The following is a 26,744-nucleotide window of genomic DNA, read 5'->3' as shown; positions in this document are numbered from 1 at the left end:
TTCCGTCCGCCCGCCCGCCCGCCCGTCCGTCTGTCTGTGTTAAATAAGAACTAATAAAATTAAATAAATCATACAAACACGTCACTGCTTATTAAAATGTCTTAGGTACTAAACATGTTTCGGCCATAGCCTTCATCAGTAGTACATTAATATAAATAAATACAAAGGAAGTGACGTCAACGTCATACAATAACGTAACGTCGTTTGGCGGAAAAATATATATAGTACATAATATTACATAAAACATAATAAACAAGACTATTGTCAAGCAATATAAGTCCCCTACCGGCTCCACCATTGTCAGAAATTCCAGATTTATATATATATATATATATTTGTTGCCATAGCAACCAATTTTTTTATTTAGGAACAAAATGAAATGACGCGCATAATGTCCATATTGCCATCTATCCATGTTTCAAGTTACATGAAAAATATTAAGAACTTTAAAAGTTATCGCAGGATCCAGAAAACCACCATTTTCAGCAGTATGTCTTTTCTATTTGTTGCCATAGCAACCAATCATTTTTTACGTCGGAACAAAATGAAATGACGTGCATAATGTCCATATTGCAATCTATCCATGTTTCAAGTTTCATGAAAAAATATTAAGAACTTTAAAAGTTATCGCAGGATCCAAAAAAAAAACACCATTTTCAGCAGTATTTCTAGTCTATTTGTTGCCATAGCAACCATAATTTTTGACGTAGGAACGAAATGAAATGACGTGCATAATGTCCATATTGCCATCTATCCATGTGACAAGTTTCGTGAAATAATATTAAGAACATTTAAAGTTATTGCAGGATCCAGAAAACCACCATTTTCAGCAGTATGTCTAGTCTATTTGTTGCCATAGCAACCAATCATTTTTTACGTCGGAACGAAATGCAATGACGTGCATAATGTCCATATTGCCATCTATCCATGTTTCAAGTTTCATGAAAAAATATTAAGAACTTTAAAAGTTATCGCAGGATCCAGAAAAACCATTTTCAGCAGTATTTCTAGTCTATTTGTTGCCATAGCAAGCATAATTATTGAAGTAGGAACGAAATGAAATGACGTGCATAATGTCCATATTGCCATCTATCCATGTTTCAAGTTTCATGAAAAAATATTAAGAACTTTTAAAGTTATCGCAGGATCCAGAAAAGTGTGACGGACGGACGGACGGACGGAGACAAAACCATAAGTCCCCTCCGGTGAAACCGGTAGGGGACTAACAAGGCTATTGTAAAGCAATTATGGTCCCCTACCGGTTCCACCATTATCAGAAATTCCACCATTTTCAGAATTATTTTTTTTTGTTACCATAGCAACCACAATTTTTGACGTAGGAACAAAATGAAATGACGTGCATAATGTCCATATTGCCATCTATCCATGTGGCAAGTTTCATGAAAAAATATTAAGCATTTTTTAAGTTATCGCAGGATACAGAAAACCACCATTTTCAGCAGTATTTCTAGTCTATTTGTTGCCATAGCAACCAGAATTTTTTGAAGTAGGAACAAAATGAAATGACGTGCATAATGTCCATATTGCCATCTATCCATGTTTCAAGTTTCATGAAAAAATATGAGGAACTTTTAAAGTTATCGCAGGATCCAGAAAAGTGTGACAGACTCACAGACGCACAGAGCGCAAGCCATAGGTCCCCTCCGGTGAAACCGGTAGGGGACAATAATGATATAAAACAGAGGAACATCTTCATTGTTTTTTTGTAAATATCTATTCACTATCTATTCATTATTTATAATACATAATACAAAGATGGACCAGTGATGATACAACAGTCTATTAGCAATAATATAATTTATAAAAAAAAACATAGTAATAGAAAAACATCAAATGTATATGTTAATTATGTTTATGTTCTATATGTCATAAAGCAGTCCATTATTTAGACCGTTAGGAATCATAGTTTTTAATTTATGTATCCAATATTTTTCTTTGCATAAACGGTCTAGATTGTTTTGATCAACATCAATAGGTACAAAGGAGAAATCTGATAAAGTGCAATCATTGTCAGTGGATCCAAAATGTGTAGCAACATGTGAAATAGGATTTATTGAACAATTTCTTATATCAAATCTATAGCTATTCATTTTGCGGGAAACATTCTGATAAAATTGTCCGACGTATTCTTTATTACAATTTTTATATGTAATAAGATATATAACATATATACCATGTACAATTAACACCATAGCGTTAATCATACGATAAACCAGTATCACTACTATTGAAACTTCGTTTTTTAAACTAAGAACTAAAACTCTTGCCTTTATTGTGACGTCATGACGATCTTCTTAGGCGCATGCGTATTATTTAAAATGACGTCGTCATCTTGACAACGGAAATTATTTATCAACTGCGCTCTGCTATCGATAGACGTGTATTATTTGTTGCTGATATAATTCTATTAATAATTGAAGACATATAAAATGGGTAACTGCCCATGCACCCCTAAACGCACAAGAAATGTAGAGGTGGTGATGGAAGAATCGGCTAGCAGCCGAGAGGTATTTCCTATGAAATATTACGATTTTGTTTGTTATATTTATCTAGCTTTTTTATTGACATTTTTTGTACAACATTGATTTTAATCGAGAGGTGTAAAATAAGTAAATGAAAGTAATTTGCCTGATGATATTTCACTCTTGGGAAAATTTCAACAAAGCTTTACATATATTTATTATTTTCACATTTCATCCAGCTTTCATCTATACCAAAAGTAAAACTTTAGGCATACATCGATCTGTGCACTCATATTTTGTTGAACGAGAAAAACGTAGTTAAATTATAATGTTTGTATTTATGTACTAACAAATAGATTGAGTGCAACATGCTCCGCTTACAATTCAACGCGCGACTGAATTTTGTATTTCTCCCTCACTTGCAGGATGCCATTCAGAATTACCAATTTGACCCGAGGTGTTCCGTTTATGACCCGAACTTCAACGACCCGGATGTGTGGGTTAAAATAGTTGTAAGAGAAATGAGCATCCGGTCGGTCGTTTCTGCAACTAGTGTTGTAAGTCCAGATTATAGATATGACATAACGTCAAGTATGACCAACTGGCGATGGATGCCTTCAGAATCGAGCAGCTCAAGCCTAACGGATTCCGACACGAGCTCCGCTGAAACGTCGTCGTCGGAGCGGACCGTCAATTCGTTTGTAAAAGAAGCTCTCGTACAAGCAGAACTCGAATACTCGGACAACGTTGAATATTGCACTAGGGATGTTTATGATATTGTCCCAAAACGTCCCAAAGATGATGTTGATGACATTGCTGTTGACAATAGCTGCGCCTGGTTTTGGTGTAAAACACACAGAGACGAGGCTATCAAAGTCGTGGAAAACCCGAAATATGTCCGCAGAATCAATAACGAAGTAACACTAAATGCAACAGCTCCAGTTTTTGAATGTGATCCTCACCTGCCCAACACAACATGTGCTGAAAGCTACACGAGTAAAGAAATTGAGAGTGTTGCAGACGCGTTGTCGGATGTTCGGGACACCCGTTTATCTCCCTTTCGGAATTCCGTTGGCTCCTCCCCATCTTCATTCTCCCTGTGCTTCCCTGACGAAAGTATTTCTCGAGAAACACAGTTTCCCGTCGTAAAGAGTAACGCGACTGTCAATTCGTTTGTAAAAGAAGCTCACGTACAAGCAGAACTTCAACGTGCATCGAATGCCTCCACTCAGTTAGAACCCCCCTTCCATAGTGAAACCGGCTAGAGTCAAGAAATTTAGAGTGGTACAGACCCGTTGCCGGATGTTGATGATGAAAAAGGGAAACGCAAACAGTCAAGAATCGCTAAATTGTTTAGAAGATTATTTAGAAGGAAATAATACGAAGAAAGTAAAAAAGAAATTAGTAGAAAAAAATCTAAATAAATAAATCAGCTTTAAAAGATTAGTATTTTACAGTTTTCGTGATCGTGTTGCAACTTGATTTTGATTGATATTTCCTATTTTACTCGTGTAAAACGTTAATAGATAGATGTATACTGAAAAAAACGCTATAGGAATAACACTACCAGTGGCTTGTAAACACGGTTGTTTTCCATAACATAGAAAATCAGGAACTACGGCAAAAGTGCGACTAGTTCATCGCAAAAGCTAGTGTATGATAACTCTTGGACTAGCCACGTGGTTGTTCGGGATTTCACTTTGGTGTGTGATATCGAAAGCAATGGTGTGTGATATCGAAAGTAATCCCGGACCACCAAACAAATATACTGTCAGGCGGAATTATACTGCAAGAAACGGACAAACCATGGGCTAGATGCGCAAGACATTCCTTCCCCTGGCCCATCCCCCGACCCCGAAAAAGACACCTTCCCGAGCACCGCCGGATACACAGAAATAGTTACCTGGAAACAGAGCAGCTCAATACACACGATCCCATCCAATGTAAGCAGGTCGGCAATAATGACAAACCCATAATTGTAAATTAAAAAATGTTGAAATGAATGAAATTATTCTCGTTTTGAAACATACGGTTTTGTTTTGGTATTATGCATTTTAATTAGCAGAGAGATTACGGGAATGATTTAGTGCAGTTGAACATTCAAAAAAAGGTAAAATTCTATTTTTCTATTTATTTAAATAAGACGGGCACTACAAGTTAGTTCGACGTTTATACGCGAATGTATGGCATCGTTAAGGTAGCAAGAAAATTCAATACTGCTCCAGCAGCTGGAGTTTCACTTCTTTATATTATATCGAATTATTTTGGTGTTTTGTTCGTTTGGCTTATGTGCTGGTCAGTATTGGTTAATTTGTTACTTTTGAGTGTGCCGTTCTTGATAATATTCGGAATTTTCGGTCTTTTACGCTTTTGATTAGTTTCCAAGACACGCTTTAGGCCGTGGCCTCTTTCATGGCTTTTTTGGTCCTGCACCACTCTTTTTCACCATATGATCGGGTGAAGCTGTCCGTGGACATTTGAATAAAACTCTATAACTGTATCGGACTTTCTGAATTAAATCCTTGACGGAACAGTGAAAAAGAGTGCATTTGGACGCTTGGCAGCTGATCTAGCTACACAATGTCAGAGAACGCGGAGAAGATAATTGGCCCGTCCAGACCTGCAAGCAGGAATTCAAGCAGAATTTCTTCAAGAGCGTCAGAAAAAAAGGGCTAAAGCAGAAGCTACTCGAGTGCTGGTAGAATTTGCAAAACGTGAAACGGACATTAAAAAGAGATTGGCAGCCATCACGGAAGGACAAAATGACATGGAAGCCGATCTTGAACTGTTACAAGTAGAAAAGGAGGCTGCCATGGCAGAAGCTGAAGCTTCTTACTTGGAAGAGCAAGACATGGAAAGATTGTCGGACGACTTACATTAGCCTTTTCAACCTCCAGAAGAACTATCGCGAAATAATGTCGCCAGTCTTCCCCAGTCTGGTGACGACCCTTACCGTATCCGCTTGGAGCCGAACATTGCCGAAAACCCAGTGCCAGACGCCTTTAATTCTCCGGTGACAAATATCATTAGAGAAATGGCGCCTACACAACAAGTTAACTTTATGTCAACTCCTCTAACTGAATTTCATAATTCAACATCATTTAATGCTTACCGTTCACAAGTTCACCCAGTTAGCAGTATTAGAGATATGCATACCAGCGATGTGAATAATAGACTTACTTCAGAAACTATAAGTAGTCCATGCGCAGAGATGAAGGAACCATCTGGTGACATTTCTGTTGAGAGAGGATATTATTCCCAAAAGGTTACAGCGTTTTAATGAGAAACCACAATCCTTTCCATTATGGAAAACAACATTTCAAGCTGTCATGAACGAGCTCAAGATTCAACCATCAGAGGAAATTGATTTTCTCGTAAATAATTTGGGTACTGAGTCGCAGATGTGGGGGGAAAGTATGAGAGCTTCATGCGCATCTGATCCTAAGTCAGGACTGAAATTGATTTGGGAGCGTTTAGACCATTACTATGGTTCTGCAGAAAAAAAAGCACTGTTTGAAACAACGGATACAAAATTTCCCACAGTTAACAGTGAATGACAACAGAAAACTGTTTGAGCTAAGTGACTTGTTACTTGAGGTGCAATCCCTGAAGTCTGACCCGAAGTACGCATCAAGTTTTGCTTTGTATGATTCATCATCTGGTATGAACACGATTGTTGTCAAGTTGCCTTATAGTTTTCAACAAAAGTGGATAGGTCATGCTGCAAAGTACAAACGAGATCACTCAGTTATATTTCCCCCATTTACTGTGTTTGTGAACTTTGTTCGTGAATTGAGTCATGTTAGGAATGATCGAGCCTTTTTGTGGGAAAACAACACTCAGTCAGATAAACCGGTGAAGTCACATGCCAAGCCAGCTTCAAAAGGGTTAACACTAACAGTCACGTTGTGAACCGAAAAACAGACATTCATGATAAGGGTAACAGTGGTGAGAAGAAACAGCAATCAAGTCCGGTGATGCTCCCCCTACAATGCAAATCATAGTTTGTTACAGTGCAAAGCATTCACCAATAAGACATGGGAAGAGCGACGAGCTGTCCTCAAGGAAAATGGTCTTTGCTATAGATGTGTTGTTTTTAAAGACCATATTTCACCAAAGTGCCCAGCAACTGTGACATATGAAATATGCAAGAAAAATAATCATAACACAGTCATGCATAGAGACATCCAAACATCGGTCAATGGCGGGGAGAACCAAGGTATTTCGGTTTCATCAAAGTGCACTTCTTTATGTGGTCAAGATTTTAGAGGTCGTTCATGTGGTAAGATTGTCATGGTCGATGTGTCCTTTGATGGCCGGTCTAAGAAAGAACGTACCTATGCAATACTCGACAATCAAAGCAACCGGCCTTTGATTTCACCAGAGTTGTGTGAAAAACTTGGTGTTTCCGGGGATATTATTGAGTATACTCTTGCATCCTAATCCGGGAGTACAGTCATGGCGGGGAGGAGAATCTCGGGATTGACGATAGCTTCAGTAGATGACGCAACGGCATTCGAGTTACCGTGTTGATTGAATGTGATGCGATTTCCCAAAAATTTTCAGAGATACCCACATCCGATGTTGTAAGCAAGTTTCCACACTTGCAAAGGCTTTCTTCATTGATACCTCCATTGGATCAATCCAATGGAATACATATGTTGATAGGAAGAGATCTTCCAGCCGCACATCACATCAGAGACCAGATTTTAGGACCAAGAGAGTCACCATTCGCTTTGCAACTCCCCTTAGGTTGGGTTGTGATTGGTGAAGTTTGTCTTGGAAAAGTACATAGACCATATACTGTTAATGCGTACTATACAAACATTGTTGGAGATGGGCGGAGCACCATTTTTAGTTTTTGTGATTCGAATATCTTGGTAAAAGACACAGACTTTCATTGCAACGACATTTTTAGAAGGTCACATGATGATAGAAAGATTGGTTTGTCAGTTGACGATAGGGATTGTTTGGAAATCATGGATAAGGGATGTACAAAAGATGAGTCGGGTTTATGGACTGCACCATTGCCATTTATTCCGAACAGGCCCAGATTACCTGATAACCGGGATCAAGTGTTTAGACGCGCTATATTGTTGAAAAAAAGATATGTGAGCATTTGGTACAATTTATGGAGAACATCTTCCTTAGTGGTGCTGCGGAAAGGGTTACAGATTTAGAAGATGATGGGAAGGAGAAATGGTATTTGCCATTGTTTGGAGTATACCATCCTAAGAAGAAAGACAACATTAGGGGCGTGTTTGATTCCTCAGCATCATATGGGGGCTTTTGCCTGAACGATGTTTTGTTATCAGGACCAACCATGACGAACAGTCTTCTTGGTGTCTTGCTGAGATTCCGTAAAGACCATTATGCTATGACAGCCGATATAAAACAAATGTTTTATCGCTTCCTTGTCAACAATGAACACAGAGACTTTTTTTGTTTCTTTTGGTTTGAGGACAACGATCCTAAGCGTCCACTTTGTGTTTACCGCATGAGGGTACATGTGTTTGGGAACAAGCCCTCACCTGCAGTCGCCACTTATGGACTTCGGAAAACGGTGGAAAATGCAAATGCTGACATACAGGAGTTTGTCAAGGAAAGTTTTTATGTTGATGATGCCCTGGCCTCCAGACCAACACAAGATGAAGCTATTTTCAGCTTATTGAAGAATACCAGAAAAGTCCTTCAAGATGAAGGTTTGATCCGTTTACACAAGATTACCTCCAATGATGTTGAGATTATGAACCAGTTCCCTAAGGAAGAACTGGACACCACCCTGAAAGATATAGATATCTATGACGTGCTACCGACTCAACACAGTTTAGGTTTGAGCTGGGATTTGAATCTCGATGTTTTTACCCTGACAGCTCCCTGTGTTGATAGAGCCTTTACGGGAAGAGGACTGCTATCTACCATGAATAGTGTCTTTTATCCCATGGGTTTTGTCGCACCCTTTACAATTAGTGGGAAGATTTTGCTGCGTAAAGCCTGCTCAGATGGAAGTGCTTGGGATGACCCATTGCCAACCACTTATTGCGAGGAATGGAATACCTGGAAAAGCCGTTTAGAACAATTGCATGGCTTCCAGGTTCCTAGGAAGTATATCTCTAAGTCATTAAGCCTGATGAAAGACATCAATGTCTAAATTTACTCGGATGCTTCTGAAAGTGCCATTGCTGCAGCTGCCTATTTAGTGGACACCACTTTGTTTGACTCTCAGGTTGGCTTCATCAAGAGAAAGGCGAAACTTGCCCCAAAAAGTGGACATAGTATTCCTAGATTGGAGTTATGTGCAGCTGTCCTAGCAACCGACTTGGGCCTTTTCATTTCTGAGCAATTGAGCATTCCTCCATCATCTTTCAAATTTTTCACCGATAGCAGGGTAGTACTGGGTTACATTAGTAATAGGACTCGCAGATTCTACACCTATGTCAGCAATTGGGTTGCCCAAATACATGCCTTTTCTCAACCTGGCCAGTGGAGTTATGTTTCAACAGAACTTAATCCGGCCGATGCAGCGACTAGAATGTCCTCGATAAGCATGGATTCACAACTTGAGAAGTGGCACGCAGGACCGTCTTACGTTCTTACTGAAAGCCAGCAAGTCGGTCCAACCGATGAATATATTCTGCAGCTGCCGAAAGAAGATGCAGAGATTCGTCCTGAAATAATAGTGAAGACGACCCATATTGAAAGATCCTTTAGCCCTATAATCGATGCTTCTACACGTTTTTCGAAATGGAAAAGTGTAATAACCGCCTTTTCAATCCTGATACATATTGCAAAGACATTTTCAGGCCACCACGAGACGAAGTGTACGGGATGGCATATATGTAAAGAGAGCACCTCACCTCCTCTTTAAATGGATACTGAACAATTTCTGTTCTCAGAATTGCAGAAGAAACACTATAGCGAAAAAATTGGTGCACTTACAGCTAAAAGGCACATTTCTAAGTCGAGCTCCATCATCTCTTTGACACTTTTTTTTGATAATTGTGGGTTGTTGCGTGTTGGTGGTCGCCTCCGAAATCTGAAAGATGTTGGAATTGCGTCTGTGAACCCTTTGATAGTTCAGAAGAGTCATGTGGCCTCATTATTAGTACATCATTACCATCAGAAAACCTCCCACCAAGGACGTCATTTTACAGAGGGAGCCCTCCGGACAAACGGTTTGTGGATAATTGGAGTCAAGAAATTAGTTTCCAGCATTTTACATGATTGTACAACTTGTCGTAGGCTTAGGGGCAGTTTACTTGAACAGAAGATGGCTGATCTGCCGATTGATAGATTGTCACCCGGACCACCTTTTACCTCAGTTGGCGTTGACGTTTTTGGACCTTGGGAGATAATCACAAGGAAGACTCGTGGAGGGGCAGCCAATTCAAAACGATGGGCTATTATCTTCACCTGCCTGACAACACGTGGTACTCATATTGAAGTTATAGAATACATGAGCTCCTCATGTTTTATCAACGCTCTAAGGCGTTTCATTGCGATTCGCGGACCAGTGAGGATTTTGCGTTCGGATCGTGGGACCAACTTCGTGGGCGCTGCTGACCAAATCACTTCTTTCCAGAAACAAATCCAAGATAAGGGATTGGTGTGGTTCTTCAATGCTCCTCATGCATCACATACTGGAAATGTTTGGGAACGTCATTGGTATAGCAAGAAAGATTTTAGACAGCATGCTGCTAAAATCCCAGATACAATTAACTCATGAATTATTATGTACATTAATGGCTGAGGTAACTGCAGTCATGAACGCGCGACCCATTGTGGCTGTGGAGACCGATTCAAGAGACCCTCTTATTTTGTCGCCAAACCTGTTGTTAACTCAAAGGACTTAAAGGACTGCTATAAAACTCAATGGAACCACGTGCAGGTTCTCTCGGACATTTTCTGGAAAAGGTGGAAGGAACGATACTAAGATCAGCTTCAGACCAGACGGAAATGGCAACAGAAGAGCCCAAATCTCAAACAAGGGGACATAGTTCTACTTCGTGATAAGACTTTGCACAGAAATCAGTGGCCAATGGCAGTCGTTGAGCAAACGATAAGCAGTGCTGATTCGCTCGTGAGGAAAGCAGTCGTTCGATGTCTCCAAAAGGATACGCCAGTGAAATACACGCGCCCAATCAGTAAATTGGTGTTATTGCTTAGTGATTAAACGAATCATGAGATCAAAGTGTAAATAACGTGATTATAAGTCAGTGAAACTAGTCATTTAATTAGTGTGAATCAAGAGAAGTTCGAGCAAGTGTGGATTATCAATTGAAATAAAAAAGGTAGATACTGTGACTACACTCAACTGATGGATTGCCTGGATTCTGGTTTGATACAGCCTAGAACATTTGATGAAGAAACTTGAGTGGATCGATAGACAATTGACTCGACCAGTGTCAACAAGTGTTTATATTCATATTACATTTTATATTAACTTCTTGTTATTTGTTTCAAGTTGTATGCACAATGTTATGTTTGAGTTAGCCTTATGTATATGAAATTTGATGCATTTTATGAATATTATGTAAGTTCGCTGCTGAAAGTGTCTTTCGTGGGTGTTAGCATGGAAGTTATAGTCATTTCCTTAGTAACATGCTAGTGAAAAACCGGCTCGAAACTTATTAATTCATGAATAAGTTTAATATAAGTTTCATTATTTCCTTAAAGCATATGGTTAATTTTACAATTGAAAAATATTAAGCTAAAAGTTATATCATTAAGATATAAGACGGGGAGTGTGCTGGCCAGTAAGGGGTCACGTTTACAGATTTTTCTAAACGTTTAAACGAAATGAAATAAACGAACCGTTACCGTTTAAACGGTAACCCTATGTCCGTTTAAAAAGCATCAGTTCCATCGCATTTCCAAACTGAAAATAGTTTTTTCCGGAAGTAATATTCAGTGCATATCCCATTCGCGCAATGACGTCATATTAAAACCATAAAATATTATAAAACAGACCATCCGTATCACCACATGTGTATTCGTCATTTTATAAAAATAACTTAAAGAACGTCGAAAATAATGTAATATCGACGAACAATACTGTTTCCGAAAACGACACGTATTTTGCACATGGAATACAATGTGCATATCGGTTGACCGCAGAAAATAACTAGCTAAAACGTAATCAATATATAATTTGGTTAAAATATTGATGTTCAACATGCTACCGCTGTGTTTTACTTAGCTAATCAATCCATTAAAATATTTCAAGATGGCGGCATATGCACTGTTTCGTTGCCAAGTTGTAAGATTTTCGGAAAGTAGGGAAGATTTTCCGTTAGTTTCCGTTCATGGCTGTGCCATCCGCTAACCAATCAGAAATACATTACTGCCGAGTTCGGTAGCCCAGATTTACCGCACGTACCCGGATTTCGCAGTTCTTCATCGATATACTTCGTGCGGCTAGTCGGCTACGTTATTTGCAACCCAATATTTATTATATTGATATTGACTGTCGTTTAAACGTTTACTGTTTTAGTAAACGTTTTTCAGCAAAACACGAAACGCGACCGTTTAAACGTGACACCCTTACTGGCCAGTATTGGTTAATTTGGTACTTTTGAGTGTGCCATTCTTGATAATATTCGGTCTTTTACGCTTTTGATTAGTTTCCAAGACACGCTTTAGGCCGTGGCCTCTTTCATGGCTTTTTTTTGGTCCTGCACCACTCTTTTTCACCATATGATCGGGTGAAGCTGTCCGTGGATATTTGAATAAAACTAAAACTGTATCGGACTTTTTGAATTAAATCCTTGACGGAACAGCTTAAATTATGTTAAGTGTCTTGTTCTGTGAAAATTGGGCAAAATTCATGTGCGTAAAGTGTCGTCCCAGATTGGCCTGTGCAGTCCGAACAAGTTAATCAGGGACGACACTTTCCGCTTTAATAGTATTTTCATTTAAAGGAAGTCCCTTTTTACCGAAAATCTAGTTTAAGCGGAAAGTGTCGCTCCTGATTAGCATGTGCTAATCTGCGACGACACTTTACGCACATGCATTATGCAGTTTTCTCAGAGCAACACTTATGTTTTAACTGTTTTATATGTGCAGAATACAGTGCTTGATGTTTATAGAATCGTGCAACATGATGCATATTTATTAAATAATAAGTATGGTTGAATATTCGACACATTAAAACTATTGAAGCAATATAAGTAGTGTTTGCTCTGTTCTGAAAGTTAAAAGTAACAAGTTGTTCTTATTTTCTTAAGTTTCTTTAGTTTAAGACGATTACTTTTTATCTTTCCTTTGAGTTGTGATCGCCAAGAGGTTGATCTCTGTTTCATTCCGATTTTGCGAAATTTTGTTTTGTGCAAAGTTATTTTATTCGAATTCTATTGATGAAATTATATTTTTACTAGTATAAGTATTTTTTTAACTATTATTTTTTTATTTCCAAGAGCACATACTATGCTATTAATTTTGGTTTTAAATTTGATTTAATATGAGAACGTGAAAGTGACCATGTGTTATCTATGCGGTTTGCTGAAATAATACCTCATGTCTACCATTAAATAATTGATGCTTATTTGGTAAATATATCTCAAAATAAAGAGGTCTCGGGAAATTGATGAAGACAGGCATAGAGACAAAGATATTCAGCAATGGGTTCTCAATCGCCACACACCCTGCCATTACATAATAAAAAATAAATAGATATGAGAAATATGGTTTAATGGTATTTAGTACACATGAAGTAATGTACATTTCTCTTGATTAGTGATAGTGAATACATCGGTATTGAAAAAAAACTGCGTGACTTCTTTGCACGTATGCGTTACTTATTTAAGGCTTATTGTCTGATTTAAATAAATAATAATGCAGTATTCGCTTTCCAAACATGTGCATGGGTGAAATTATACATATTTTTTATTAAGAGTTTTCCTACGGATTTTACATATCTTCCATATCATTTCCTTTCTAGATAGATTACATTGACGGGCATACGCCATAATAATTCAACATTATGGTTCGATGGTCTGAAGATGAGCAGAGGCGATTTTCAACGCACAGAACGCCAAAAGCTATTCGGGTATATTCAAAGTAATTAACCTTGCATCGTAACTGTTTATACAAGTTTTGTTTGTTGCGTAAAGTTATTTTTTTTTAGGTACCAGCAGCTGGTCCAATTAAAGTAGCTTTATATTTGACCGAATGTTTTAGTGATCGCGAAGTAATAAATCTTTGTTTTTATTTAAAAACACTGCCAAATACAAACTGCTATGCCAAATATATATTTGTTTAAATATGTATAATCAAATAAAGTTAGGTTTATTGACAAGGATAATCATAATGATTGGAAAGATGGTGTTGATGAAGATTTTACAGCAGCTGTGAGCTTATGGCTGTAATTACTTTTACAGGGATGGGGGTCATCGAGCAGTCGATGAAGAGAGAGTAACAATACATACAGATGAATGTTGATAAAACCACTATGCTAGTGGTGACATCAGAAGACAATGAACTGTTTTAATGATCGGACGACTGGGGATCAGGCTTCGTAAACAAGGAAGCACGTGCTCTGGACACTTTTAATATCATTAAATGGAACGTTGCTAGACTTGATGTTCGACACATGAAACAAACTGCTTAAATAAAGAGTAGCGGTTAAAATTGTTTTTGTTTTTTTAATAAATAAAGAACATACACAATAAACTTTGTATTTTTATCCGTGTTTTTTTTAACTTTGCTTATTTTGTAGCCATTCATATTAATGCTGTCTTCATGTACATGGGATGATATTACTACAGACAATATAATAGTGGTCAATGGATCCTTTTTTCCTTGCTATCTCAAAATTGCTCTGCAAGTTTTAGCCGAGGCAACTGCCACGGTGTGCCTCAGTGTGGCTAGGACGCTGTCATTATAAACAATCATTTACAAAACACGCCGTCCAAACAAACGCATTGTCATAATAAATCAAATTCATACTTACATAAGTTAAATTATTATCATTTCAGTCCATTTGTTTTTGTACCTTTACCGCAATCAATTTTGTTCATATGCCAATAGATAGCCACACTTGAAGTTGCGGTTTCACATTAAAGAGCATGTTAACAATAAGTCTTAAATATCGGTAAACTGATTTTGTATTTGGCATCACTTTAAGCATGAAACTGTCTTTTTCTCATATTTCAATCAAAACCAACAAATGACTATGCTGTTTACATTGTTTTCATCTTCCTTATATTCTAGAGACATTCATCTTTAAAAAAAAATTTGCCTACTGCAGATATTAGTTCAACTATTTTTTCGTACTTTCATCTAAACCATCCCAAAAGCTTTTGAAGTATCCATGTTTGTCCACAAGAAGTCATAACATATAACTGCATGGATATCTCTCTCATTTTCTACTGAGCCACTAAATTCAATTATTTCCCTTCGAGTCAACAAAACCATTCAAGATCTCCCTTTTTCAGACCCAGCCATGCTCATTTTATCATCTATAATTTATTCATTCTATCAAGGTCAGTGTCACCCCTCATCTTCCTCTTTCATCATCTGCTCTATCAGTCGCTTCCTTTCCTCTGCTTGTCTCATCTTCATCAGCACAATACTCTCAAAGTCTCGGTTATCACTGCTTGGTGGCCCGCTGAATGTATCCTGCAACAAGAACAGAACATGTATTGGACTCGCAAACGGAAAAGGGTGGTTCATGCATTTGCGTTAAGTGTCGTTCCATGTTAGCCTGTTCAGTCTGCACAGGCTATTCAGGGACGAAACTTTCTTCTTTTATTTTTTGTTTAAAGCAAGTCACTCTTTAGCAAAAATCCAGTTTAACAGGAACGTGTGTATGTATATTGTAGATTTCTCTATGATTCATGATTTAATACAAAAGATTATCCATGTACATTGCATTGACAGTATAGAACATAGTAATAGCAATTAAAACAAGAAACCGTCTCCAACGGGTGATGCTCCCCAAAGTTTTTTTTTGTCACAATATTGCACTATATATTCAGATAAAAGGAAATGTCTTGAAGGGCAAAATAATATGATGGATGGTTTAGCAACTTAAAAATTTCAAAGGGCCATAACTCTCTAATTAAATCATCTAACCAGAACCCACAAATAACATGCGCATCTCCTCAAGGTAGTTAAGTTTCCCATAAAGCTTCATATAATTTCAGTCAGTAGTTGAGGGGACAAGAATTGCACTATATGTACAGTTAATGGAAAATTTCAAAGGGCCATAACTCTGTGAAAAATCATCTGACCAGAACCTGCTGATAATATGCAAATCTCCTCTTAATAGTGAAGCTTCCCATAATGTTTAATTGAATTCCGGTCATTAATTGCTGAGAAATACATGTAGCCCAGACAAAAAGTGTGCACGTACGGAAGGACACACGGACAGACGAAGCGGCGACTATACGCTCCTCCCAAAAAATTTGGGGGAGCATAATAATAATGAGCAATGCTCTGTGAAATGCACAGGGTTTAATGTGTAAAGTACAATCAATAATGTATTTTATACTTTATATAAGCAATTCTCGAGTGTCACAAAATATAAGGACAACAACAGAACTTTCCAAATTATTCAATCGTTTCCCGTTGCAACAATGATATTTTCAGGTTTTTAAATCGTCAAAAGATGCATAAAATGGATATTTTAGAGCATGGTTAATGTTTAGTATTACTGTTTTCTCATAAATATCATAACTACAACAAAATTGTTTGAATCTGGAATTTTTTAAAATAGTTTTGTCAATTTACCAAAATGTGAAAGGTCCCTTTAATACTTTATGTAAAACATTATCAATTGCGTATCATTTCTATAATACATTAGTTAACTACTCAATCTTAATACTGATTAATAATTATGACAACAATTACCTCAGCTGTTGTTTGAAAAGTGCCATTTGCTGGGTAAGACTGACCAAGGTTTGGGTTTACATGGTTTCCTACCCTCTCCTCACTCGGTTGTCCTGACAACCAGCTCAATGTTAATGGAAAGTCTGGTTTTCCAGTGACACTGCGCACTGCAAGATCCTGTATAGAATGAAATATTTGTTGTAGTCATACTAACAATCATAATTATAGCTATCAAAGGAAATATGTTCAAACTAAAGCGTCTCAAAGTCATGACCAAAACTCTGTATGCTGTGCCTGTGGGTTTTAATATGTAGCAAGTTGTAATAATAAAATGTAATGTTGAAAAAGGGAAGAATCTTTATAATGTTGAATAATGTAGATAAAAATAGTAAAATCAAATCTTCATATTGCAATAAACAATGTGTGCAAGTTTGGATGTTGACATTGAAAAAACACGCACAAAAGAATTACATCAGAAAAGCCTATGTCCATGGGAACACAAATGGGTTGACAGATATACAAGAGGGTGTTCCCAGCATAACTCTCTTTTTTCGTTACTGGGTGTATAATTATCCTTTTAATAAAATTGTATATTTGTGTCTTGTTCTGAGAAAACTGGGCTTAATTCATGTGCGTAAAGTGTTGTCCCAGATTAGCCGGTGCAGTCCGCACAGTCTAATCAGGGACGACACTTTCCGCTTTAATGGTATTTTTAGTTTCAAGGAAGTCCCTCCTTACCGAAAATCAAGTTTAGGCTGAAAGTGTTGTCCCTGATTAGCCTGTGCGGACTGCACAGGCTAATCTGGGACGACACTTTACGCACATGAATTAAGCCCAGTTTTCTCAGAACAAGACACATTTATAGAGACCTTTACTTCAAATATGGTGAATATCAGTAACATTTGTGATGTACATTGCCTACCATAAACACTAAGACTAAATTGTTTTCAAAACCCTTTGAATCTATACATATAGCACCTGTCACATACATAACTTTAAGTGTATACACTGTCTGAATTTAGACAAGAGTCTTCAATTTATTTTCATATCACTTGCTTCAATAAAGCTACAATCATGCATATTTCAAGCGACAAAACTGAACTAATAAACAGAAAAGGAACTAAAAAGAAATTATTTGCCCATCAACTTTCATCAAGTTGATATTGAGTCTCAGACAAAATACAACAGTACTTACCGCATTGTAAGGAGATGCAAACTCTACTATGGCAGTCCCTGATTTCTTTACTGACACAACAATGTTGAGAACTTCACCATACTGAAACATTATCAGACAGATAATATATTTGGTAAATAAATAATAAAAACACACTTTGTTTCTCATTTGTTATATACAACTATAGGGCAGTTAAAGGACAAGGTAAACATTGAACACAATAGAGTGCTGTGAATTTAGACCTCATTGTGTTTGGCAAATGTATTTATCATGTTTAAATGTTACTTAGGTAGGACAAACAACTGTACATTTAAATACGACACACAGATTTGTTTGTCATTTATCCATATTATGCAAAAAAAAAAAAAACTTTTTCAGTACACTTATGGCTTGTTTGGAAATATTTTACCTTGGAAAATATATCAAACAACTCGTCTTTGGTGTAACCTTCATCTCTGGTATCACCTTTCTTTATTTTCCATTTAGCCTGAAATAAAAGCATAGACAATTATACAAAACAAATAGTCAAAAGAGATATGGCGTTGTTAGTTGATTTACAAAGACCATGACACACCTTTCTTTGTGTGGACCTTTAATATGTGATGTTAACAAATGCAAATATGTTATATTAAAAAGGCACCCCTTGATTTTGGGGATCTTTTATTTGTGAAATTATCAATGGCACACATTGATTATTCCATTTCTATAATTTGTGTTATTAACAAAGGCACATATTGTTTTTGCCAATCTTTAATTTGTGATATTAACAAAGGCACACCTTGATTTTTGCATATCTATAATGTGTGGTATCATCAAAGGCACACACAGTGTGTTTGCAATTTATAATTTGTGCTATTACTAAATGCACACCTTGATTTGTGCATATCTTTCATTAGTGATACATAAAAAAGGCACACCAACATTTTTCAAGATCTATTATCTGTGACATTTCATAAATGTGCCATGCTCTGTGAAAAGGGGTTTAATGCATGTGCGTAAAGTGTCGTCCCAGATTAGCCTGTGCAGTCCGCACAGCTAATCAGGGACGACACCTTTTGCTTTTATGATATTTTTCATTTCAAGAGAAAGTCTCTATCTAGCAAAAGTCAAGTTTAGGCAAAAATTGTCGTCCCTGATAAGCCTGTGCAGTCCGCACATGCACTGTCGGCACATACATTAAACCACTTTTTCACAGTGCACGGCTCAAATGTATTATTAAAGGAGCATATCAGATGTTAATATGGTCACTATAAAAAGTTGTCCCTGAAGACACTCATGGTGGGTGCAATAAAATCAGTAGTATTATTTAAATCTTTATGAATGAAATGTGCATAAAATTCCTATTAACGCATGCACATTATTGATAACAGGATGGTTATGAAGTAAAGTTCTCATTGAAGTAGGCCATTTTGTAGGTCTTAGTTCGAATCCCACTAAATCAAGAAATTATTTTTTGCATGACATATATTTTTTTCTTATTGATTTCATAAATATCAAATTGTAACTACAAAATTATCTTCTAGAAAAGAGGCACTTTTCCTAGTTTTATTAAATATCTCAATTTATGGGGAAATATCATCTATGTGATTTTTAAAAATATGGGCCCACCTTGACTTTTGCAGTTCTGCTCTCTTCATCACTCTCGCTGTCTGACTGTGCCACAGTTTTCATTTTTTCCTCCAGGTCTCTCTTCAACAGCTCCTGAGTCTCGCGCAGTATAGCGTTTCCCTCTTTACGAAGTCGCTCAATCTAGCAGCATCAACAGAGGAGCGGAAAGATGGAAACTTAGCACAGCGGTTGCCTACGCTTGACTGCAGGTGCAGTTTTGAAAACATGAAAGTTTGTCAGAAGAGGTGTTCTTTTTTTAGAGCTCACAGTGACCTTGACCTTTGACCTAGTGACCCAAAAATGGGTGTGGCGTGTAGAACTCATCGAGGTGCACCTTCATATGAAGTTTCAAAGTTGTAGGTGAAAGCACTTTGATTTTAGAGCCAATGTTAAAAAAATAAAGAAAATGTTAAGGTTTTAGCACGACACAGATCGCAGACGACAAGAGACCACAAGCTGGCTATGACAAAACCTTGGGGTTTTCTCCAAAAACAGCCTAACTAAAAACTAAGCCTCATGAATTTGTTACCCATTTAAAGGCATGTGTATAATTAAGTTGTTTCACACAAATTAACTTTCTTACCCTGGGAAGAAAATGGTTCTAAATTCAGCTTAAATGCTAATCAGAGTTAGCAAGGTAGTCAGAATTAGCAGGGTAGTGCCCCATACAATTTTTTAAATGAAGGTCTTTCATTGTTTGAGAGTTAAATGCCTGTGGTATATAAGCGACTATTTTTATGAAACAATCTCAGAACAATCTACTTTTATACATGAAACTGTAAATAATACTTCAGATGTTTGTGACTAGATGTCAAAGCATTTCACATAGCACACAGGAGTACGAACAAAAGGTGGCTTCAAAAAAAGTTGTTGCAACCCACATTACCCCTTTTGAAGATTTGTAAAGCCGTTGTTTTAGTGAAACAAGGATTTTTTAGACAAAATTAAGTCTAAACAAGAGATTGCCAAGCAAAATTGTCCCCTATCAGTGCAACTCCACCAGTGTCAATTTTTAAAAATATATTTGTTGCCATAGCAAACCAGAATTCTTGACGTAGGAACAAAATAAAATGACGTGCATAATCTCCATATTGCCATCTATCCATGTTTCAAGTTTCATGAAAAAAATATGAAAACCTTTTAAAGTTATCGCAGGATCCAGAAAAGTGTGACAGACAGACTGACTGACAGACAGAGCACAAACCATAAGTCCCCTCCAGTTTCACCTGTAGGGGACAATAAGAGTTATTGACGCCTAAAATTATAACAAAATTTTCCCTTAAGTAGTAACTAAATGGAGCCCTGGTCCCTGCCCGTACACCTACCTCCTTCTGAAGATTCTTTGCTGCTGCTGCTGGGTCTTCCTTCTGTTCTGCGGCCGCTCTTTCTCTGGCCTCCAAATCTATATACACACATAGCTGGGCTAAATGCATACCCGGTATGTGTAAAGTGTTGTCTAAAATTATCCTGTGCAGTCTGCACAGGCTAATAAGGGACATGGCTTTGTCTTGTATGGAATTTATCACTTAAAGGAAGTCTCTAATAAAAAAATCCAGGCTTGGCGGAAAATATTGTGTGACATAAGCCTGTCGAGACTTCATGTGCATTAAGCTCGGCTTTCCTTGAACGAGGCACATATAAAAATAATTGAATTATTTGACATTATGGTCACATTTATTAGCAAAATAACTTCCAAAATGTTTTAATCACAGAGCGAAGTTTTTGATATTTTTTTTCTTTCATTAATGAACATGGTAGCATTTTTCTGCATTATATCGGCTTGTGAAATGTCTGGACAATCATGACAATCACTTTGCATAAACGATACTGATATGGATTCATTAAATAGAATATTTTTCTCTATTCAAGCTCTACAAAGAAGAACAACTTATTTACTGTTTTCCTGTATTCAGTTAATTTTATTGTATCAGGCTTGGCGAATAGCCGGTCCGCCGGTCCTGACCGGCAGATTTCCATTTGGTCCGACAGGTTAAACAAGAATGTCGGTCCTGGCGACCGGAAAAATGTGAAATAAATGCAAACAAATCATATTTTTTTCAAAGTGGAAAATTCGAAGAGGAAACCGCTTACTACATCATGAAAATGAGATCGCTCATTGTTTGATGTTTGCAATAAGTTTGTTACGTACAATTACCAAATCCAACTGGTAACACAACACCTACTTCAAACTCAGTAGCAAAATGGATATCATTGGTCAGTTAAATATAGTTTGACCAATTAGATGCCCTAGCTGTTACATATTTCGTCATCATCCAATATGTCGTTTTTATGTTGTTGTTTTTTCGGTCCGGCTAAATTTTTTACAGACCGGCACGTTTTCTGAAATGCATGTTTGAATGACAGGCAGATTTTTCCAATTTCGCAAAGCCTGTTGTATTGTATACTTATATACTAATAGAATATGCTTTAACATCTACGCTGGTATATGTCTTTAAACAATTTTAGTTGCGTTATGTGCAATTAATCATTAGTCATTAATGATTGAAAGAAATCATTTAAAACCACTGTCCACCAAAAGGAACTCTTTGTATGGTAAAATGGTGTGCGGCAAAATAAAATCAATAAAATGAAAGATTCATTTAGCTATAACTATTTGTACCTAAGAAAGAAATTTAATCATGTTTATAAGAAACGAAAATAAGAAATGTTGGTAAGGAATACTTTTCAATTATATTTTTGATCAAAAGCATTTGGTGCAAATCTTAAATTTACACAAATGTACACTTGTAATGAATGTAGCGTATTTACAAGATTTACTTCTGATGCTTTGTGAATGATAACTAAATAAGAATTAGCTGAGAGATTTCATGATTTCTTTTCGTTGGTAAGACTTTCAATAGATAAAATATATGCTACGAATTTTTAAAAGAATTAAAAAAATTGCTTATTTAATAGGAAATTGACTTTAATTACAAAGTTGTCATACCATCTTTGAATTTTTTCCTCTTAGAATCATACTGTTTTCTCCTTTGGTCAGCAGCCTTCTTTGCCTTGAGTATCTTGTCATATGCCGCCTAGGTAAAAGGTAAAAATTATGCAGAATTTAAATTTTTATTATTTTATAAGGCAACCTAAACAAGAAATATCTTTAAAAAGATATACGGCGTTGATGTTGTAATGTTTGCGACCAGTGAAAGGAGATGGAATGAAGCGACCATGTATTTTAATGAAGGTAGTGAGTGATAATAAGATAATATATTTCAATGTATTAAAAAAAAAAAATGAAGAACAAGAAGAGGTGAAATTGTATGTTTTATTGTCAATAAGTATTGTAATGACTAGGTTTTCATAAATGAATGAGTAATACATTAGTTTCAATAGGAAAAGATAACATATTCACCACTGAAAAACTATGAATATAATGTTGGAATGAAATAAAAGATAATGTGTTATAATGTGTACAGATGTTAGTAGAATGTAAACATAAAAGACTCATATTGCAAGCTTCATAGTGATATGAATTTTTTGCAGAAAAACAGAAATTTATATAAAAAATGAAAAAAACAAAGTACAAAGAAACATATTTACACCAATACACGAAATATGGATTATAATTAATCAAAGACAGATATATTTCCAACACCTATATATTTCCTTAGTATCGCAGGCTACAGCCCACAAACCCTCGCTTTGTCAATAGTGGTAAACAACTGTGTACCGGTAAAGTTCAATCTAGCCTGTTTTTGTAGTGTTTAGTGTGGCCGCTACAGCATGTAAACAATAGATTCTTTGAATTGTACAGACATGTGATTAATGCTACATGTATACTGCTTTGTAAACTAAGGAGAAACGTTCCGATGTAATGTTTAGAGGATGTTTTGTATCATGACAGTTTTTAATTTATTGTAATTTACATGTAATTTACAATATATTCATATTTCAGTTCAAATGATATGCATCCAATGTTTTAGTCTAGGAACTAGACTACCAATGTTTACGGTAATTTTTGTATTATTAGCCAATGCACAATTCGGATTTATTCATTTCGAACCTATCATGAATGAAGGTCATCTAAGGTCAAAAGTGACGTTAAACAGCTATGCCGAAAAAAGAACAAGGGCTGTTTGTAAAACATGCATGCCCCCCATATGGGCTGTCCGTTGTAGTGGCAGCCATTGTGTGAATTAGTTTTTTGTCACTGTGACCTTGACCTTTGACCTAGTGACCTTAAAATCAATAGGGGTCATCTGCGAGTCACGATCAATGTACCTATGAAGTGTCATGATCCTAGGCAAAAGCGTTCTTGAGTTATCATCCAAAAATCATTTTACTATTTCGGGTCACCGTGACCTTTGACCTTGTGACCTCAAAATCAATAGGGGTCATCTGCGAGTCATGATCAATCTACCTATGAAGTTTCATGATCCTAGGCGTATGCGTTCTTGAGTTATCATTCGAAAACAATTTTACTATTTCCGGTCACCGTGACCTTGACCTTTGACCTAGTGACCTCAAAATCAAAAGGGGTCATCTGCGAGTCATGATCAATCTACCCATGAAGTTTCATGATCCTAGGCGTATGCGTTCTTGAGTTATCATCCGGAAACCATTTTACTATTTCGGGTCACCGTGACCTTGACCTTTGACCTAGTGACCTCAAAATCAATAGGGGTCATCTGCGAGTCATGATCAATCTACCCATGAAGTTTCATGATCCTAGGCGTATGCGTTCTTGAGTTATCATCCGGAAACCATTTTACTATTTCGGGTCACCGTGACCTTGACCTTTGACCTAGTGACCTCAAAATCAATAGGGATCATCTGCGAGTCAAGATCAATGTACCTATGAAGTTTCATGGTCCTAGGCCCAAGCGTTCTTGAGTTATCATCTGACAACCACCTGGTGGACGGACCGACAGACCGGCTGACCGCAGACATGAGCAAAGCAATATACCCTCTCTTTTTCGAAGGCGGGCATAAAAATAGGATCTTAAATATTCTAAGCAAAACAACAAAGGACAAATGGTCAGCATCATTCACAAGTAATTTCAATTGAATTAATTGGCATAGAGTAAACTATAAATGTATTAAATGTGTGTAATCCCAATATTTAGTGAACATTATATTACCAAGTAAACATGTTAAGATCTATTGAGGCTGTAATGATTTATATTGAATTAAAGCAAGAAAGCTGCAAAACCATAACATATTATTTAAATAACTGTACTTGCCAATGAGTACTAACATGTTAGAATGATACCGAGAATGAAACCAAACATGCATAATCTATATTAACACTGACCCATGTCATTGTTTATTAAGTAATGCAAGTGATATAAAAACTTTAACAAATTCACATCATGTTTGCACAGTTACACATGACAATTGTAAATTATTGTATCAAGACTAACGCTGCTACAAACTCCTTCTAAATAGAAGATTTTGTGCTGGTGTCTATTGGTTAAAGGTTGAAAACTTTACAAAGGTGCAAGTAAGTACTTACACGTGCTGCTGCGTCAACTAAAACTTCCAATGCTCTGGTAAGTCGATGAAATAACTCCGCTGAAACAGAAGGTATTTACCAATTACAGTAGTTTAGAAAATCAAGATTACACATACACTTATAAATACATATACATATGTATTAAAAAAAATTAATTAATCCAAACAAATTAATTATAAAACATAGGCAAGCCGTTAAATAAACATTTAATAATCATTTTATTCTACAAAAGATGCCAATAATCAATTTTCAACCTGAAAAATTGTAAGTACTTTGATGCCTGTTTTTAGGAGTTAGTTACCATCAACAGATAGGAAAGTCTCCTGCTTTTGACCAGTAGGAGAAACGATTGCTAATATTAACAGATACGAAGGTAAATCCTGTGAGTCTGTGGGGAGTTTATTACCATAACAGTGCTTTCTTTCGTTCAAAATCAGGGCTGGTATTCGGCCACATAACAATGGAAAAAGTACACATTTTTCCCAAATGGGACCTAAATTTTCAATTGAAGGTTTCCAAAAAAAAAAAATGACTCAAAATATTGTTCATCTGATTCTCCCATCCAGCTCTGCAAGTTACACCTGAGTAAATGTAATATTGAAACACTTTTAATCTCAAGTTTGAAGCATTTGATAGCAAAACAATAACAAAACTAGTTTCCAAATTTTGGTTTAAACGTTCCGATTCTTCCCAATCCAAAGGGACCAGCCCCTTTCCCAAAATGGTGAAAAAAACACTGCATACCAAGTATGATTGGTAGCTTCTGTGAAGTGTCACCTTTCTGAAGATTTTTGAATGTTTACATTTAAGTGAGATAATCATTGATAAGTTTTTTTTCACCATACATCATTACTTTGAAGAGTTTCGTCACCGACCTGCTGAAGGGTTATCTGGGTTTTTATCAGGATGGCATTTTAACGCCTGTTTTCTGTAGGACTTGGTGATCTGCAAAAACATGATACATTTACAATATCGTTATTATCAAAATTTATAACTAGTTGCAATAATTCAACTCTCAGCTTTATAACCCAATGGGTTGCTGAGAGTTGCAATGCTCTTGTCCATGGGTGCAAAATGTTATCAACAATGCAAGCGTTAAGGAACACTGAAACTGCAAGAACTTATTAAAGTTTACCTGTCTAAACCACAAACTCATCTAAATGGTACCATTAAAGCAAGAAATAATTAATTTTTATTGACTTAGTTTTTCTTTTGTAAGCTGTATCCGCCATATTGGGAAATAGACCCAATATTGGTTAGGTCGCAGTACACGAATATTTTGCACGTTGAGTAATGTGATGGAGCTTATTAAAGTCGATAACGATGTGGTATTTGATACAGAATACACCGTTTCAAATTTAAATGTAAAAATGTCAGTGAGAAAAGTGTGTTGAAACATCAACGTGTTTTTATAGGGTGCATGCAAAGGATAACATCCGTAGGGTGCCATTCAGGTAAATTTAACATGTTTAAAAAGTTTATTCATTATTTTCCTCAATTTGTCTCAAATGACATCTGGTTAGTGAAGCGCACAGATTCCGTGCGCTGAACTGCACCCATGTTTATGAAGGGGTGCATATGGACTCCCAGAGCCACCATAGCAAAAATTATCAAAGGCTCTGTGAGTCCGTTTATATGGACTAACTTTATAACCTGCTATATGCATTGAAACTTTCAGTAATTTGTGAATATGGCTTTGAATTATTTAAGTCTTGAAAAGACTCCAATATAAACATTACCAAGTTCTGTCGACACAGCCAAGAACACTGATACATTCAAAAGACGCCTGGATAAACATTGGATCAACCACGGCACCCGATGGTGTACGGCTATAAATGTGACTATAATACAATACTAACCGGTAGCAAAACACTGAGACTACTGAATAGTGAGGACGAAGAAGAGGCCACTATAGAGGTTTCAAAGACCTGCGGTGGTAAACCATCTAAGGTAACGTAAGGTAAGGTAATTAAACGTATGTCGCGAAAACATATTGCGTTTAGAACATTGGTATTAACCTCTTTTTCTGTGGCATCTTCCTGTACGCCAAGAATGCCATATAAGTCCTCTTTTGAAATGTCGAAGCTTGATGCCATTATTAATTACGTGAAAGTACAATTTATTTGCTGAAAAACAAAAAGAATTGCTAACGTGAATTCACAATGAAATATAAATGGATAGGCAA

At 36.6% G+C, this 26,744-nt stretch overlaps 2 protein-coding genes across 5 annotated transcripts; one reads left to right on the top strand and one right to left on the bottom strand.

Annotated features, from left to right (window-relative positions):
- Positions 1-2,350: 2,350 nt before the first annotated feature.
- Positions 2,351-14,166, top strand: LOC127874560 (uncharacterized). Of its 4 annotated transcripts, none has more exons than XM_052418945.1 (4): positions 2,351-2,528; positions 2,909-4,426; positions 13,423-13,530; positions 13,862-14,166. In XM_052418945.1, the coding sequence occupies exons 1-2, from the start codon at positions 2,451-2,453 to the stop codon at positions 3,746-3,748; spliced, it is 918 nt and encodes a 305-aa protein (XP_052274905.1). In that variant the 5' UTR covers positions 2,351-2,450; the 3' UTR covers positions 3,749-4,426; positions 13,423-13,530; positions 13,862-14,166. The 4 variants fall into 4 exon arrangements, with proteins under 4 accessions (XP_052274905.1, XP_052274906.1, XP_052274902.1 ...); XM_052418946.1 differs by having other exon boundaries at positions 13,423-13,541; XM_052418942.1 differs by lacking the exons at positions 2,351-2,528; positions 2,909-4,426 and having other exon boundaries at positions 4,600-13,530.
- On the bottom strand, positions 14,150-26,744 carry LOC127874562 (dnaJ homolog subfamily C member 17-like). The gene is made up of 10 exons (XM_052418949.1): positions 26,578-26,744; positions 25,435-25,504; positions 24,560-24,618; positions 22,043-22,130; positions 20,421-20,497; positions 19,096-19,236; positions 17,897-17,974; positions 17,509-17,589; positions 16,335-16,490; positions 14,150-15,101 (listed from the first exon to the last, which is right to left on the bottom strand). The coding sequence occupies exons 1-10, from the start codon at positions 26,653-26,655 to the stop codon at positions 14,973-14,975; spliced, it is 957 nt and encodes a 318-aa protein (XP_052274909.1). The 5' UTR covers positions 26,656-26,744; the 3' UTR covers positions 14,150-14,972.

Source organism: Dreissena polymorpha, chromosome 3 (genome assembly GCF_020536995.1).
Source record: "Dreissena polymorpha isolate Duluth1 chromosome 3, UMN_Dpol_1.0, whole genome shotgun sequence".
Lineage (NCBI taxonomy): Eukaryota > Metazoa > Mollusca > Bivalvia > Myida > Dreissenidae > Dreissena > Dreissena polymorpha.
This window is presented reverse-complemented; position numbering and strand designations above follow the sequence as displayed.

What these genes read in the sequence shown, in the direction of transcription:
- LOC127874560 (XM_052418942.1), top strand. Translation starts at nt 7,615, where the DNA reads ATGGAGAACATCTTCCTTAGTGGTGCTGCGGAAAGGGTTACAGATTTA.
- LOC127874562 (XM_052418949.1), bottom strand. Translation starts at nt 26,655, where the DNA reads ATGGCATCAAGCTTCGACATTTCAAAAGAGGACTTATATGGCATTCTT. An exon ending in GCAGAACTGCAAAAGTCAAG is followed by an intron (nt 17,975 to 19,095) that starts GTGGGCCCATAT and finishes CTTTTATTTCAG; the next exon opens with GCTAAATGGAAAATAAAGAA. An exon ending in TGTTTGATATATTTTCCAAG is followed by an intron (nt 17,590 to 17,896) that starts GTAAAATATTTC and finishes ATAATGTTTCAG; the next exon opens with TATGGTGAAGTTCTCAACAT.